Below are 14,219 nucleotides of genomic sequence, written 5' to 3' on the forward strand. Positions count from 1 at the left end.
TTTTTTTTTTCATCTGTAAGGACCCAACCTAGCGATCTGCCAGGACCTTGCTTGCTAATCTAAACGCATAGCGCTCCAAAGTATGGCTACACTTGAGATTAGGGACGGGCGATACCACTTATTTTGTTTTCGATACGATGCCGATACTTTTAAGGCCAGTATCATCGATATCGATACTGATACTGATACGATACTTCAAAACTTAAGTTTTAAATATTGCATTTGTTAAATTACTAAGCGTAAAATATATAATGATACACACTTAACTTTATATTTGAAATGCATTTTAACATTTAATATGCCTTAATATTAAAGTATTTTCAACTATAGGTATATATATATATATATATATATATATATATATATATATATATATATATATATATATATATATATATATATATATAAATATAAATAATGCAAATAAATATAATTAATTCATAAGGGGCTGCCAGTGACAGGCTGTTGTAGACATAAAATGCAATCCTTTTATTCTGACAGCGTACATATATTTAAAGGAACACTCTTTTTTTTCACTTTTTTTGAAAATAGGCTCATTTTCCAACTCCCCTAGAATTAAACAGTTGAGTTTTACCGTTTTCAAATCCATTCAGCTGAACTCTGGGTCTGCCGGTAGCACTTTTAGCATAGCTTAGCATAGATCATTGAATCTGATTAGACCGTTAGCATCTCACTCAAAAATAACCAAAGAGTTTTGATATTTTTCCTATTTAAAACTTGACTCTTTTGTAGTTACAATGTGTAAGAAGACAGATGAAAAATAAAAAAAAGTTGTGATTTTTTTAGGCCGATATGGTTAGGAACTATACTCTCATTCCGGCGTAATAATCAAGGAACTTTGTTGCCGAACCATGGGTGCAGCAGGCGCAATGATATTACGCAGCCGTCAACTCTGCTGGCTGCATCTCTGCATCTACACAAACTTAGTCTGATCACTTTCAGGCGCTGCGTGATATCATTGCGCCTGCTGCACCATGGTATGACTGCAAAGTTCCTTGATTATTACGCCGAAATGAGAGTATAGTTCCTAGCCATATCGACGTAGAAAATCTTTCATTTTCCGTCAGTCTTAGTACACGATGTAACTACTGAAGAGTAAAGTTTTAAATAGCAAAAATATCAAAACTCTTTGGTTATTTTTGAGCGAGATGCTAACGGTCTAATCGGATTCAATAATATATGCTAAGCTATGCTAAAAGTGCTACCGCCAGACACGGAGAACGACTGAATGGATTCGAAAATGGTAAAACTCAACTGTTTAACTCTAGGGGAGTTGGAAAATGAGCCTATTTTCAAAAAAGTGGAGTGTTCCTTTAACATTACTACAAAATAGAATATGGTCAATGAACTTTAAACATTAATTTAAAAATAAATTTAATTGCACAAATTATTTAGGCTACAATTTCAATAAGTTTATTGTGAAATATTTTTTTATTTGAGTATCAATATATCGATACTTCAGGATCGATACGCCCATCCCTACTTAGGCAAAGTAGCCTATAATATTTGTGATAACCTAAACATGTTGCAATAGATGTGTCACCACCAATACGACAAAGCATTTTAATTTAACAGATCGTTAAAGATTACAAACACGATTCAAATACCAATGTGATTCTGTTTTTAAATTACAATGATTCATCTGTTTGATTCCTCAATCTTTCCAAGATTTATCGGTTACGTCGTTATGCCAGTAGATGGCGAAAGGGGGCTGTTAATAATGTATTTGTCTTTTATCATCCATTCAAAAACACTGATTCATCCAGTAATGAACCAAGTAAATCTTAAGTGAATCACTGAATCATTCACTTATAAATTAGGCCTACATGTGATTTTGTTTAGTTGTCTGTTTTTTTTCTTCAGAATCGTAAGAGAATCACAACTTCCATTTAAAAAAACAACAACAACCCAATTTTTCCACAATCACGCAGCTCTATTTTGCAAACAGCTCTTAAGTGAATCTTGTTTTTATGTAGCTTGTTGATTTTTGTTCATGGTATTCAGCTGCAACTAAATGTTTAGCAAAAAAAGAAACAGAATAAATATGCTTGATATCATCTTTTATTCACACTGGAATAAAAAAAAAATCAGAATTGGAATCAGAATTGATAATATTCTAACCCTAAATGAGAGGAACAAGTCTTTCTAAACAAATCCTTTAGACAGATCACTGGGGAAAAAAGAAGCTTTAAACAAGCAGTGAGTAAAGAAAAGTAAGGAAAAAAGGCGCTGAAATGCTCAGATATAAATAATATACTTCATTTAATTGGGGCCTGTTTTGATTCAAGTCTTTCATTTTGCTGAATCAAACTGAAAGCATTCTTACAAGCATTTAAGAAATCAGCTCAAAGTCTGTGAGGACAAAGGTTGTTTGAGTGACTCACAGCTAAATAGGCAGCATCTCTCTCTATGCAGTCTGCTAAACGGCTCAAGAGCAGCCCGCGGTGGGACGCATCCATACGCCGCCAAGGAGAACCAAGCTTGAAGGCATCTCTGGCAGCCTTGACAGCTTTATCCACATCCGCCTGTTTGCAAAAAAAAAAAAAATGGAAGAGAAACACAGACTGAAAACACCATGCAAGACTCGATTTAGGCCAGCTAACGCAACTATCCCTTGCTTCATCAGGCCATATTTCCTTATTGGCAGCATTACATGAAATACACTGCACAAAGAAATAAACAAACAGATATCTTAATGAGTTCATGTCAGAGTCTTCAGAGTATTAGGTTATGCTTATTACATAATGTTTGTTAGGTAATGTTAGTTCAGTTGAAGCTGGCTATTTGATATGTGTTAAATAAATATGCACAGCTATTTTTATTCTCAGCTCCTGGTTTGTATCTGCTATGCCAGTGTAGGAAAATCAAGCAGACGCATGTTTATCAGCAGGAGTAGGGAGGGGGTTTGTTAAATAAACTCAGAAGGAGTCAAATAGAAGTAAAGTTAAGGTTAAAGGAATAGTTCACCCAAAAATGAACGTTCTGTCATCATTCACTAACCTTACACTTGTTCTAAAGCTGTGTGAGTTTCTTTTTTCTGCTGAACACAAGAGAAAATATTTTGAAAAATGTTGGTAACCAAATGACAGAAGCCAACTGAATACCATACTATTATTTGCCATACAATGGAAGTCAATAGCTACTGTCAACCGAGAGTTTTCAGCACAAAATGAAACGTGATTGGTTGCTTTATCTGTCAGTCATATGGCCTCTTGGGTGAGCATTGGCCATTCAAAGCAGCCAAGGTTCCCAGACCTTCTCCTGTCAGTCTGAAGGTCTGGCTATGCAAGACTAATAGGCAATAGACCCCCAGTCTATTTCTTTCATATATACAGCTGAGGTCAAAAGCTTAGCAGAATCTGCAAAATGTTAATTAATTTCCCAAAATAAGAAGGATCATACAAAATGCATGTTATTTTTTATTTAGTACTGACCTGAATAAGATATTTCACATAAAATACTTTTACATTTCTATAGCCAACAAGAAAAAAAAAAGTTGAATTTATAAAAACGACCCCACTGAGAAGTTTACATACACTTGATTCTTAATACTGTATTGTTCCTGAATGATCCACAGCTGTGTTTTTTTGTTTAGTGATAGTTGTTCATGATTGCCCTGTTTGTCCTGAACAGTTAAACTGTCTGCTGTTCTTCTGAAAAATCCTTCAGGTCCCACAAATTCTTTGATTTTTCAGCATTAGTGTGTATTTGAACCCTTTCAAACAATGACTGTATGATTTTAGGGATGAGGTGGGGGATTAGCCTAACGATGCAGTGCGGAGAGCCGCCTCAACGAACCGCAGCGTGGCCAGTATAAACACAAGCACTGATTCAGAGCAATAACGCGCCGCAGACGTGTGCAGTACAGGGGGTCAAATACATGCCAAAGCCGCGGATTACTCCGGTTGCCGCGTCTGAGCTATAGAGTATGGGAACATAACGCACGGCATTCTGGGACTTTCGGACACAGACAGTACAGTCTAGACTGGGTAATAGTGGAGGTAGATGTTAAAATTTATATTGTACATTTAAAAAAACATTAGAAATGGAGAATGCTTGCTGTGACATGAACTTTCATATCTGCTGTCATGACCGGAGTGCAGAACGGACCTAAAATGAAGTGCAATTTTATGCTTTTTGCTTGAAACAACACAATGGCCAAAGCAGCTCAATGAAAATAAACAACTGCAAAATCTGGCTTTGTCGTTGGTATTTATTATTTATTACAGAGTCATAATTTCTGTTCCACATGAATTTGTAAGTGCTCACGCTATGAATAACATGTTTGGAAATGTAATTTAATCTGTGATTTGACTCGTTAAGATCACGGTCATTGTTCATAAAGCAACTCATCTGATTTACTATTCAGCAGCTCTTTGCAAGAAATCGTGTATTTGTTCAATTTAAGTCCAGTCAAACTTATTGCACTCTATCCCTTAATGAAATTAGGGCGATATGGTATATGTTTAAATACATCAGCAAATACTTAGGAATATTCATTCATGTTTACAGCCTGGTACAAAAAGTGGTTTTGGTCTATATAGCTAATTTTGCCCTTCATGTCAACTGTGAGGGGGTGAATTTTTTTTATAACTCATCCGTTTAAATTATATTAAAGTTAAAGTTCTGAATAATTTAGGGCGTGGCCATTTGAGTGACAGATGGATTGCTGCTGCTGTCACCACCGCTGCACTAGGTTTCAGCAACCAGCTCCACCCACGTCCCGCCTCTTTGCCCATTTTCGATTATCCGGGAATGACGTGCAGTGACGCGACTCCAAGATGGCAACGGCTGACTCCTGCCCACTAAGAGCTTCAAAAATGCTCTTCAGAAACCTACGGGTGACGTCACGGACACTACGTCCATATTTTTTTACAGTCTATGGTCTTTACACACAGACTAAACTTACTAGAGAAAGCGTGACTTAATTGTAAATAAATGCAATTTATATTCATGTCTTGCACAATTTAATGCTTGTTGAATGGAACATATACGATTACAGTCTTCGACCTGTAATAATCAGGATGGAATATTTCAAGTCCACAGGGCACTTACTTATGAATAAACAGACATCTGAGATACACACAAAATGTGCAGAGCGGTGGTTCACTTACATGATCAATTGGCAGAGATCAATCTATGGTGTGTTTATTTTATCGGGCAGATATATCAGTGCCACCTAGTTATTAAAAACTGCAAAAGAGAAATTAATTTGGTCCTGTGTGTGGTACAGTAGAAGGTGGCTGTATGATTTCTGTGAGTGTGTATGTGTTGTGTTCTGGCCACACGACTGAGACTCGAATGAACGCAATGGATTCCAATATTGGTACAGTTATTCTAAGCAAATGCAAGCAGCTCTTAAAAATATTAACATTTTTTCCTCTAGTGATTTGTATTTATTGTCATTGTACACTATTTACTGTGTCCTAAAACATGGTGGCGACGACCCAGAATGCAACGTGCAGTGACGTAGATCCCCAAGGTCTATACATGCCACAGACGCATGCAGTGTGTGGTAAAAGATTTATTCATCATACAGTGTAGCTTCACTTATAACGTGAGTGTTTTTTAAAATGCATAAACTTGCACTAGAATAGGCTAGGCTAATCAGTGATGATGTTCTTTGATAATGTTAGGCTGCTTTTAGCCTGATGCTGGAGCTGGTTTCGGGCAATGCAAATAAGTATGTAAATAATTAAATACATTAGCACAATAATATCATGTAGTGGTGATCTTGCAGGCTGATGATAGGAACCAATACTACTGTAGTGTAGTGTATTATTTACTCACCCTCCATGCATCCTAGGTGTATATGACTTCCGTCTTTCAGACGAATGCAATCAGTGTTATATTAAAATATCCATATTTAAAACGTAAGAATCACTTTAATCTAGCTTGCGCTAACAGCTGTACACGGAACTTGCTTCTTTGACAAGGGGTGTGGCAGTACTAAAACACCGTCTAAGCTGTTCGCCAATTGCAACGCAGTGGAACAGCCAACCAATCACAACACATTTTGTTTTTCGGAAGCGGAACCTGGAACTAATCGAGTCTAATTGAGTCTAATCTTCTGTAGCTTCTGAAGGGCAGTAATAAATGAAAACATATGATATTTATGCAAAATAACCTTCATTCTGTTCAAACGTTTTCACCTCCGGCTCTTAATGCATGTTTTTTTTTTCTGGAGCATCAGTGAGTGTTTGAACCTTCTGTAATAGTTGCATATGAATTGTTCAGTTGTTCTCAGGGTTAAAATATTAATCTCAAAATCATACAGTCATTGCTGGAAAGGGTTCAAATACACAAAAATACTGAAAAACCAAAGAATTTGTGGGACCTGAAGGATTTTTCTGAGGAACAGCAGGCAGTTTAACTGTTCAGGATAAACAAGGGACTCATGAACAACTATCACTAAACAAACAAACACAGCTGTGGATCATGCAGGTAACAACAAAGTGTACTGACCAAAACTATAAACGCAACACTTTTGTTTTTGCCCCCATTTTTCATGAGCTGAACTCAAAGATCTAAGACTTTTTCTATGTACACAAAAGGCCTGTTTCTCTCAAATATTGTTCACAAATCTGTCTAAATCTGTGTTAGTGAGCACTTCTCCTTTGCCGAGATAATTCATCCACCTCACAGGTGTGGCTTATCAAGATGCTGATTAGACAACATTATTGCACAGGTGTGCCTTAGGCTGGCCACGGTAAAAAGGCCACTCCTCATCGAGCGCTCACACATAAGCACAACAGGAGCGTTTGAAAGCCGTGTCTGTCAGCGGATCCGTCTATATCCAGATGTATTAGGGATCCGCTTACACACGTGGCTTTCAACGCTCCCATTGTGCTTATCTGTGAGCGCTTGGTGAGGAGCGTGAAATGCTTATCATTGTAGCCAATCACAGTCGTGTCTGTTGAACGCGTGAACACTATGGTCAATCAGCGATGTTTAAAAGTCGTCTCAACAGAGCTCAGATGTGAGTGAGAAAGGTACGTTTTTTCGGTACCTTTTGACAACACTACCACCTAGTATTTTATGAATACAGAAATGTCTGTATTTGGTATCTGAGAGGTGTCTGAGGGTTTGACCCATGTCAGGGATACAGGAACAGTGTTTACTCCCTTTGGCTATCTTCCAGATATGCATGTGTTTTGTAATAAGTTCATTTGATTATATAACGATTCAAATGTCATATTTTATAAAAAGAGTTATCAGTTTGAACTTCGGTGTTTTTTTTTGCTGTTTTAATGATAGCTTTATAAAGCATGTGTGCCTAGGGTAATCAAAGTCAATAACGCACCAGGTACACATATGCATACTTGGCACTTTGAACTGCATACTTGGTTTACATAACATTGGATTCTACAGTAAATGTTAAATTATATCATAAGTGGAAATATGTCAGATCAGGTTTTCTCTGCATGAATGTATTGCTGCAGCTCAATATAGAAGGAAAAACATATTGCCTGTTTTATCTAATGGTGTATTTGCAGGGGTTGTTTAGGAATATGATGGGCATGTTTAGGCCAGAGAAACAGTCTGCAGGAGAATCAGCAGCTGCCCAGATGAGAAGTGCCCTAACAAGATTTACAATTGCTGTAAGTTGCTTATGAACTTAATGTCTCCAAGATACTGTCTAGAAGACAACAACACTTTGTTTGGATGTGTCTAGAATGATCTGTACTGTACTTTATTTTATGTGTACATTTGTAAAAGCAACTTGCTTTTGTTACAGGCTTGCTTTGTTATTACACACGATACAGTATGTGTGATCTGTGACGTTCATTAATGTGTGTCAGGACATCTGACTCTTTTCCTAAAAGGGATTATTGAGGTGTATTACATTCATGTTTCCATGGCAATGCATCAACCCTGTCACATGACACTTACAGTGTCACAATGATACAGTCACAATGGCACTGGATGATGGGTGTATCATTTTCATGCCTTTTTTTCCTCATTTCATTTAAGATAAGAAATTTGTAGTAAATACATACTTATTTATAGACACCAGATGCTTAACCTTTTGTTTACTTCTAAACTGCAGTGAAACAGATTGAGTTTATTTCTGAAATGAAAGTGTTAAACTTGCATCTACTTTATCCTGTTCTTCTATATCCGGATTTGCGGTGCAGACGTGTGCTCATGTTGCAGCTTCTGTTGTTTGGATGGTCATTTGCATTCGCTGCAGTCAACTCTATACACCTTGCACGTGTTAACACATTAACTATAGTAAAACTAAAAATAGTCATGATTATTTTACATTTTTCCCAGCCTTCATTTTTATTTAATAAAAAATTAATTTGATTTGTCACTGGAGTGAAAGTTATATAAAGCTATCATGTTGCTTCAAAACACTTTGCCCTTTTCAATTTGCTGTATAGAGAAAACAAATTTTTAAGCTGAACTGGTTTATACACTGGTTTAACCTGATCAGCTGAAAAGTGGTCAAAACCCCAAGAGTTTACCTGTTACAACCAGCAGACCAGCTGCTTTAAGCCATTTTTATTTGATGCAGTGGATGTTGAATTTAAAATTCAAAATTCAAAACACCTAACGTTACCTTATCGCCCTCTGCGACGTGGCAGATGATCTCACCGGTAGCAGGATTGATGGTTGGAAAGGTTTTCTTGCTTACTGCATCGTGCCACTCATTGTTGATGAAAATCTGCAGAGAAGAAATGAGACAAACTGACATGCTCTCGCATCTGGAACAAAAATGTTCTAAAAAAAAGTCTAATTCTTCACAGTGCAGATCAATGGATAAAAACTTAAAGGAGCACTCCACTTTTTTTGAAATAAGGCTTATTTTCCAACTCCTACAGAGTTAAACAGTTGAGTTTTACTGTTTTCGAATCCATTCAGCCGATCTCCAGGTCTGGCGGTAGCACTTTTAGCATAGCTTAGCATAAATCATTAAATCTGATTAGACCGTTAGCATCTCACTCAAAAATGACCAAAGAGTTTCGACATTTTCCTATTTAAAACTTGACTCTTCTGTAGTTACATCATGTACAAAGACGGACAAAAAATGAAAAGTTGCGATTTTCTAGGTCGAAATGGCTAGGAACTATACTCTCATTTCGGCGTAATAATCAAGGAACTTTGCTGCCATACCATGGGTGCAGCAGGCGCAATGATATTAAGCAGCCGTCAACTCCACCGGCTGCAACCATAGACTGTAAAAAATATGGACGTAGTGTCCGTGACGTCACCCGTAGGTTTCTGAAGAGCATTTTTGAAGCTCTTGTTGGGCGGGAGTCGGCCGTCGCCATCTTGGAATCGCGTCACTGCACGTCACTCCCTAATAATCGAAAATGGGCAAAGAGGCGGGACGTGGGTGGAGCTGGTTGCTGAAACCACGCCCACCTAGCGCAACAATGGTGACAGCAGCGGCAATCCACCTGTCACTTAAGTGACCACGCCCTAAATTATGCAGAACTTTAAGGCTTAATATAATTTAAACGGATGCGTTATAAAAAAATTCACCCCCTCACAGTTGACATAAAGGGCAAAATTAGCTATATAGACCAAAACCATTTTTTTGTACCAGGCTGTAAACACATTTTTTTCTGCTGTAAAGTTGGGCATTTTAACATGGGAAGTCTATGGGATTGACTCCCTTTTGCAGCCAGTCTCTAGCGGCCAGTCGATGAATTGCAGTTTTAGTCACTTCGTGTTGGCTTCAAGAGGGAGACCGGGAGGTTGCCGCTTGGCTGCAACTCTGCATCTACATAAACTTTCAGGCGCTGCGTAATATCATTGCGCCTGCTGCACCCATGGTACGGCAGCAAAGTTCCTTGATTATTACGCCGGAGTGAGAGTATAGTTCCTAGCCATACTTTTCATTTTCCGTCAGTCTTAGTACACAATGTAACTACAGAAGAGTAAAGTTTTAAATAGGAAAAAAAATCATCATTATATATGGTCATTTATTAACGAGGTGCTATCAGTCTAATCAGATTCAATGATCTATGCTAAGCTATGCTAAAAGTGCTACCACCAGACCCGGAGATCGGCTGAATGGATTCGAAAACGGTAAAACTCAACTGTTTAACTCTAGGTGAGTTGGACAATGAGCCTATTTTCAAAAAAAGTGGAGTGTTCCTTTAACAGAGCAAATATTTAATGTCACTGGCAATAAATGCATATGCTGGCAATGACATCTTCAACATCAAAAAAACAACAACAACAAAAAAAAATTATTTATAATAAAACCACATGTGACATCTTTGCCCAAATAGTAATGTTATTCTGTTATATTCTATAGTTGTACTATATTGTTCTGAAATCAACAGAACTCAGTCTGTTTTAAAAGTATTAAAATCATGTAATATTAAAATTTACTAGTGTAAACTCTTGCAGTATGCATATTGCAATATGTCCATATTTGAGATTTTGATCAATTCAAGCCAACATCTCTCAGTCCAACTAAAGCAGTAAATGCAAATAATAAGATCCTGTTTTGAATATAGTTTTTTTTTTTGGTATCAAATTTCAAATTTGTTTGCAGTTGCACAGTTTCTAATGTCTGTTAAGGAATTACTGTATTCAGTGTGGATTTTTATTTTTTGCAAAAAAACTCTTGCTTGTTCTTCAGATGTGAATTTTTGAAAGAATGAATGCGAAAGTGATATCATCATTAAGAGGAGTATCAATATTAAACCATTCATTTACAAGTAAAGTTATTAGTTCACAACAGGCCTCATTTATGAAATGTTGTGCAGAAACCATCTTAAATTTGGTCTTACAATAAATTCTCAAATGCATATTCGTCAGAGGACGAATATACGCACAAAATAGTGACATCCAAAATTTAAACTATATAGGCACCCACTGAACCATCAATATTGACTGATTACAATAATTTATCTTTGTATTAATTAGAATAATAAAATTATGAATAAGACATTTGAGACACATTAGAAATCAAGCAGTATTTTATTGGAATTCAATCATTTTAAAACTGAAATTAAGGAAATCATACAAACATATTTCAATCAGGCTAAACAAATCTGTTTTAAGGAATCTATTGATCAGTTTGTGTTTGTTTTGCCGTGCTGAGTGACTCAAGATCAAATAACTATAATTCAAAACCACGATAAAGACCCTTCATTAACTGATTTCTTAAAACGCTTCACTTTAATAAAAGATGACTATTTAAAAATTGCATGAATTCTGCACAATAAGGTAGGGCCCTATGATTTCCGCGATCCGGAAAACTCGGACGGAATCGCGGAATCCAGTCATGATAATGGAATTTACTGAATAACGTGGAATGTCACAGAATTTGTTTGAATAAATTAATCAAAAATAGGTCATTACACTTAAATCAAACCGCAATATGGACTAATATCTGTAAATATTACACCACAAAAGTACCATTTAAATGTGAATCCTGCATGTTCTGAGTGTCTCTGTTTTAATGAATGGAGCAGACGTGCGGTTTTGTTTACTACACACACTGAAGCGCGAGGTGATTTCAGCATCTGTCGTCTCACTAAATGAGGACATAAATACATTAACAATATCTGCTGAGAGTCACTTCATGAGCATCTGACCATTCCATTTTAGAAAAACTAGCGTTATAACTGTAACTCTAAACGTAAACACGGCAACACGTCAAAATAAAAGTCTGGTTTAACTTGAAGACATTGTGCCAGATATATATTACTACTATTACTACTACTACTATGAAACAAACATTATTTTTTAGGCTTTAATCACAAAAAATTTCTTCCATGTTTTAATTTTAATAGTAAATTCCCCTTTGTTTGCCAAAAAAAAAGTTTGCTTAATTTTCAATAATTAAAATATAAATGAAATTAATGTTTTATGCATTCATTTGATAACCAGAACATTTTAAATACACAACACAGAATTTCTGAGGGTTTAATTAGACACGCTCTTTGATTAATACAATTTAACCATTAAAAAGGAGTTGAGAAAAATTAAAACAGGAAAAAAAGGGAATCCAGAAAAATGAAAACGGAAAAAACTGAATTTGGAAAAAAATAAAAATCTGTTAAATTGGCTCATGGAACCATTGTTAGTTGTGGTATGATTGAGATCCTGTTACAGTTTTGTATTTTTACTTTATTTTATTGTGCATTTTTGTATTAGTTTTTTCTTTCTTTCTTTCTTTTTTTTTTTTTAAATACACTGCAAAAATAATTTATAAAAAAAATATATTTTTCAGTGTTTCCACTTTAGTTATTTCCTGTTTCATTCAATTTGTTACTTGTTATTTGATTGTAATTAATTGTGAAATTTACTAGCGATTTCTCAGTGAAATTTGTTTCTATTTAATCTTTTGACTGTAGTGTTTAGTTTTTAGTTTATTTTTAGTTATTTCAGTGCATCAAGTTAAGCCTTATGAAAATGAGAAATTTTCATTTCAGGTAATGTTAATTTTTTTAAACAAAATAACCATTAACTGAAATGTAACACTTATTTTTAGTCATCTATAATAACCCTGCACAGACTTTACCATATATTTTAAAATAACCGGTGAATTTAACAAGGATGTCTAATTAATCCAGAGGTTGAGAAGCAGTTGAATGTTAGAAATGAATAATAATGAGCTTATGGCTCTAGGAATTTGTCACATTACAGCTTTACATTCCTTCGAGAAATACGGTCAAATATTTTGTTATCACAATTTCTAAAAACAAGAAAATTATAATTGAGCTCATCTCCTGTCATTCATTTATTTGAAAATAAAACTGAATTTCTGGCTGGCAGACATTAGAGTGTGGTTAGTTGAGAAGGATGATCTAGATTGGTCTACACTGTACACTGTACAAGTGTTGGATGTAACATACACTTAAGATAACAGATCACAAAGTGTTTACATTTATCCGGAAGAACAAACCACATTATATGGTAAGAGATAATCTGTCATTTAAAGACCTAGGAGAACTAAATGTTCTAGATTTAGAAAGACTTCTGATATAAGAAATGAAATCTGGTTTAAAAGGGAATTATTAATTAATAAACAGTATTAGATCAGAAATTACGGTTCTTTAAATAGTTATACTGAATTTACTTAAGTTTATAATTGCTTAGTTAAACCTAGTCAATATGTAATCATATTAAATGCCATTTCTAGGATCTAAAAGGATTTTGCAAGTTAAGGTTGTATTACTATTTTTATGTTCCCTTTTGTAAACAAATGATATCCTAGTTGTTACAGACTTTGCAATTTTTTTTTTTTTTTTTTTTTAATTTTGTAATATGTTTTGATATATTATAAGCATAAAATATGGTAACAAGTTTTAAATAAGATTGTATACAGTTATGACACATACAAATTGTGGTATATTTAATATAAGGTTTTGTTATTACATGTATGTACACAAAAATACACCAAAATTTATCTAAAAGTAAAAATATGCAAGCATAATATGAACTTTGCAATGGTTTACTAGGTATATCATTTTTCTGTCATTTTTGTATACAAGCCTGACATATTTATTTCTTTTAATAAAGTTCTTGGAGAGAGAGAGAGAGAGAGAGAGAGAGAGAGAGAGAGAGAGTTGTAGCCCGGAAAGATAATGGTTAAGATAAACCAGGAATGGCATTTTTTCCATGGAGGCGTGGTTTTTTCAAAAATGACCAAGTTCATTAACCTGCTGTAAATGTCAATATTAAATGCATTAGCCTCGATTCGACGACAGAAGCATTAGAGGATTATAAGAGTTCAAGCTACTTTGTGCACAACAATAAGACCGCAAACATTACATAAAATTGCGAGTTATAATATGCGCAACATGCATGCACATGTCACTTACTACCTGTTAGAAATTTAAGTCCCAGCATTTGGCCGTTACCTTGTTATAGTGAACGTCTGGATGAACGTTCGGTGCAGGAATCGTTGAATGCTGACATGCTGAGATGCGGAAAACTTGTGGAAAAGTTCGGGATAAAACAGTGCGCAGCATTTTTCACTCTCTTGCCTTCAGCGTTGAGACTGTTGATGAACTCGGACTTCGGGGCAGAAAAGCATTCGCTTCTGGCAGAAATGTTGCCAGATATTTGATAAGAAAACAATGTCATAAAACCAGCACACTGTCACGCGTTTAAGTGACACACTGTAATTATTCACAATCGCTGTACATTCCCTTGCGTCTTATTTATGTCAGTATTACACTAATTAGCGGCATTTGCAACAAATCAGTCAGAAAATCAAGCAA

The 14,219-nt window shown here is 35.5% G+C and overlaps 1 protein-coding gene across 1 annotated transcript in view; it reads right to left on the minus strand.

The window, feature by feature from the left end:
* LOC127165093 (aldehyde dehydrogenase, mitochondrial) overlaps positions 1–14,042 on the minus strand; it is a 34,834-nt gene extending 20,792 nt beyond the window's left edge. Inside the window, exons 1-3 of the mRNA XM_051109406.1 lie at positions 13,857–14,042; positions 8,588–8,692; positions 2,406–2,546 (exon numbers count right to left, since the gene is read on the minus strand). Coding sequence (XP_050965363.1) covers positions 2,406–2,546; positions 8,588–8,692; positions 13,857–13,967 — 357 coding nt within the window. The 5' untranslated portion in view covers positions 13,968–14,042. The remainder of the gene's footprint in view (positions 1–2,405; positions 2,547–8,587; positions 8,693–13,856) is intronic.
* Positions 14,043–14,219: the final 177 nt, after the last annotated feature.

Source organism: Labeo rohita, chromosome 5, assembly GCF_022985175.1.
Source record: "Labeo rohita strain BAU-BD-2019 chromosome 5, IGBB_LRoh.1.0, whole genome shotgun sequence".
Classification (NCBI taxonomy): Eukaryota; Metazoa; Chordata; class Actinopteri; order Cypriniformes; family Cyprinidae; genus Labeo; species Labeo rohita.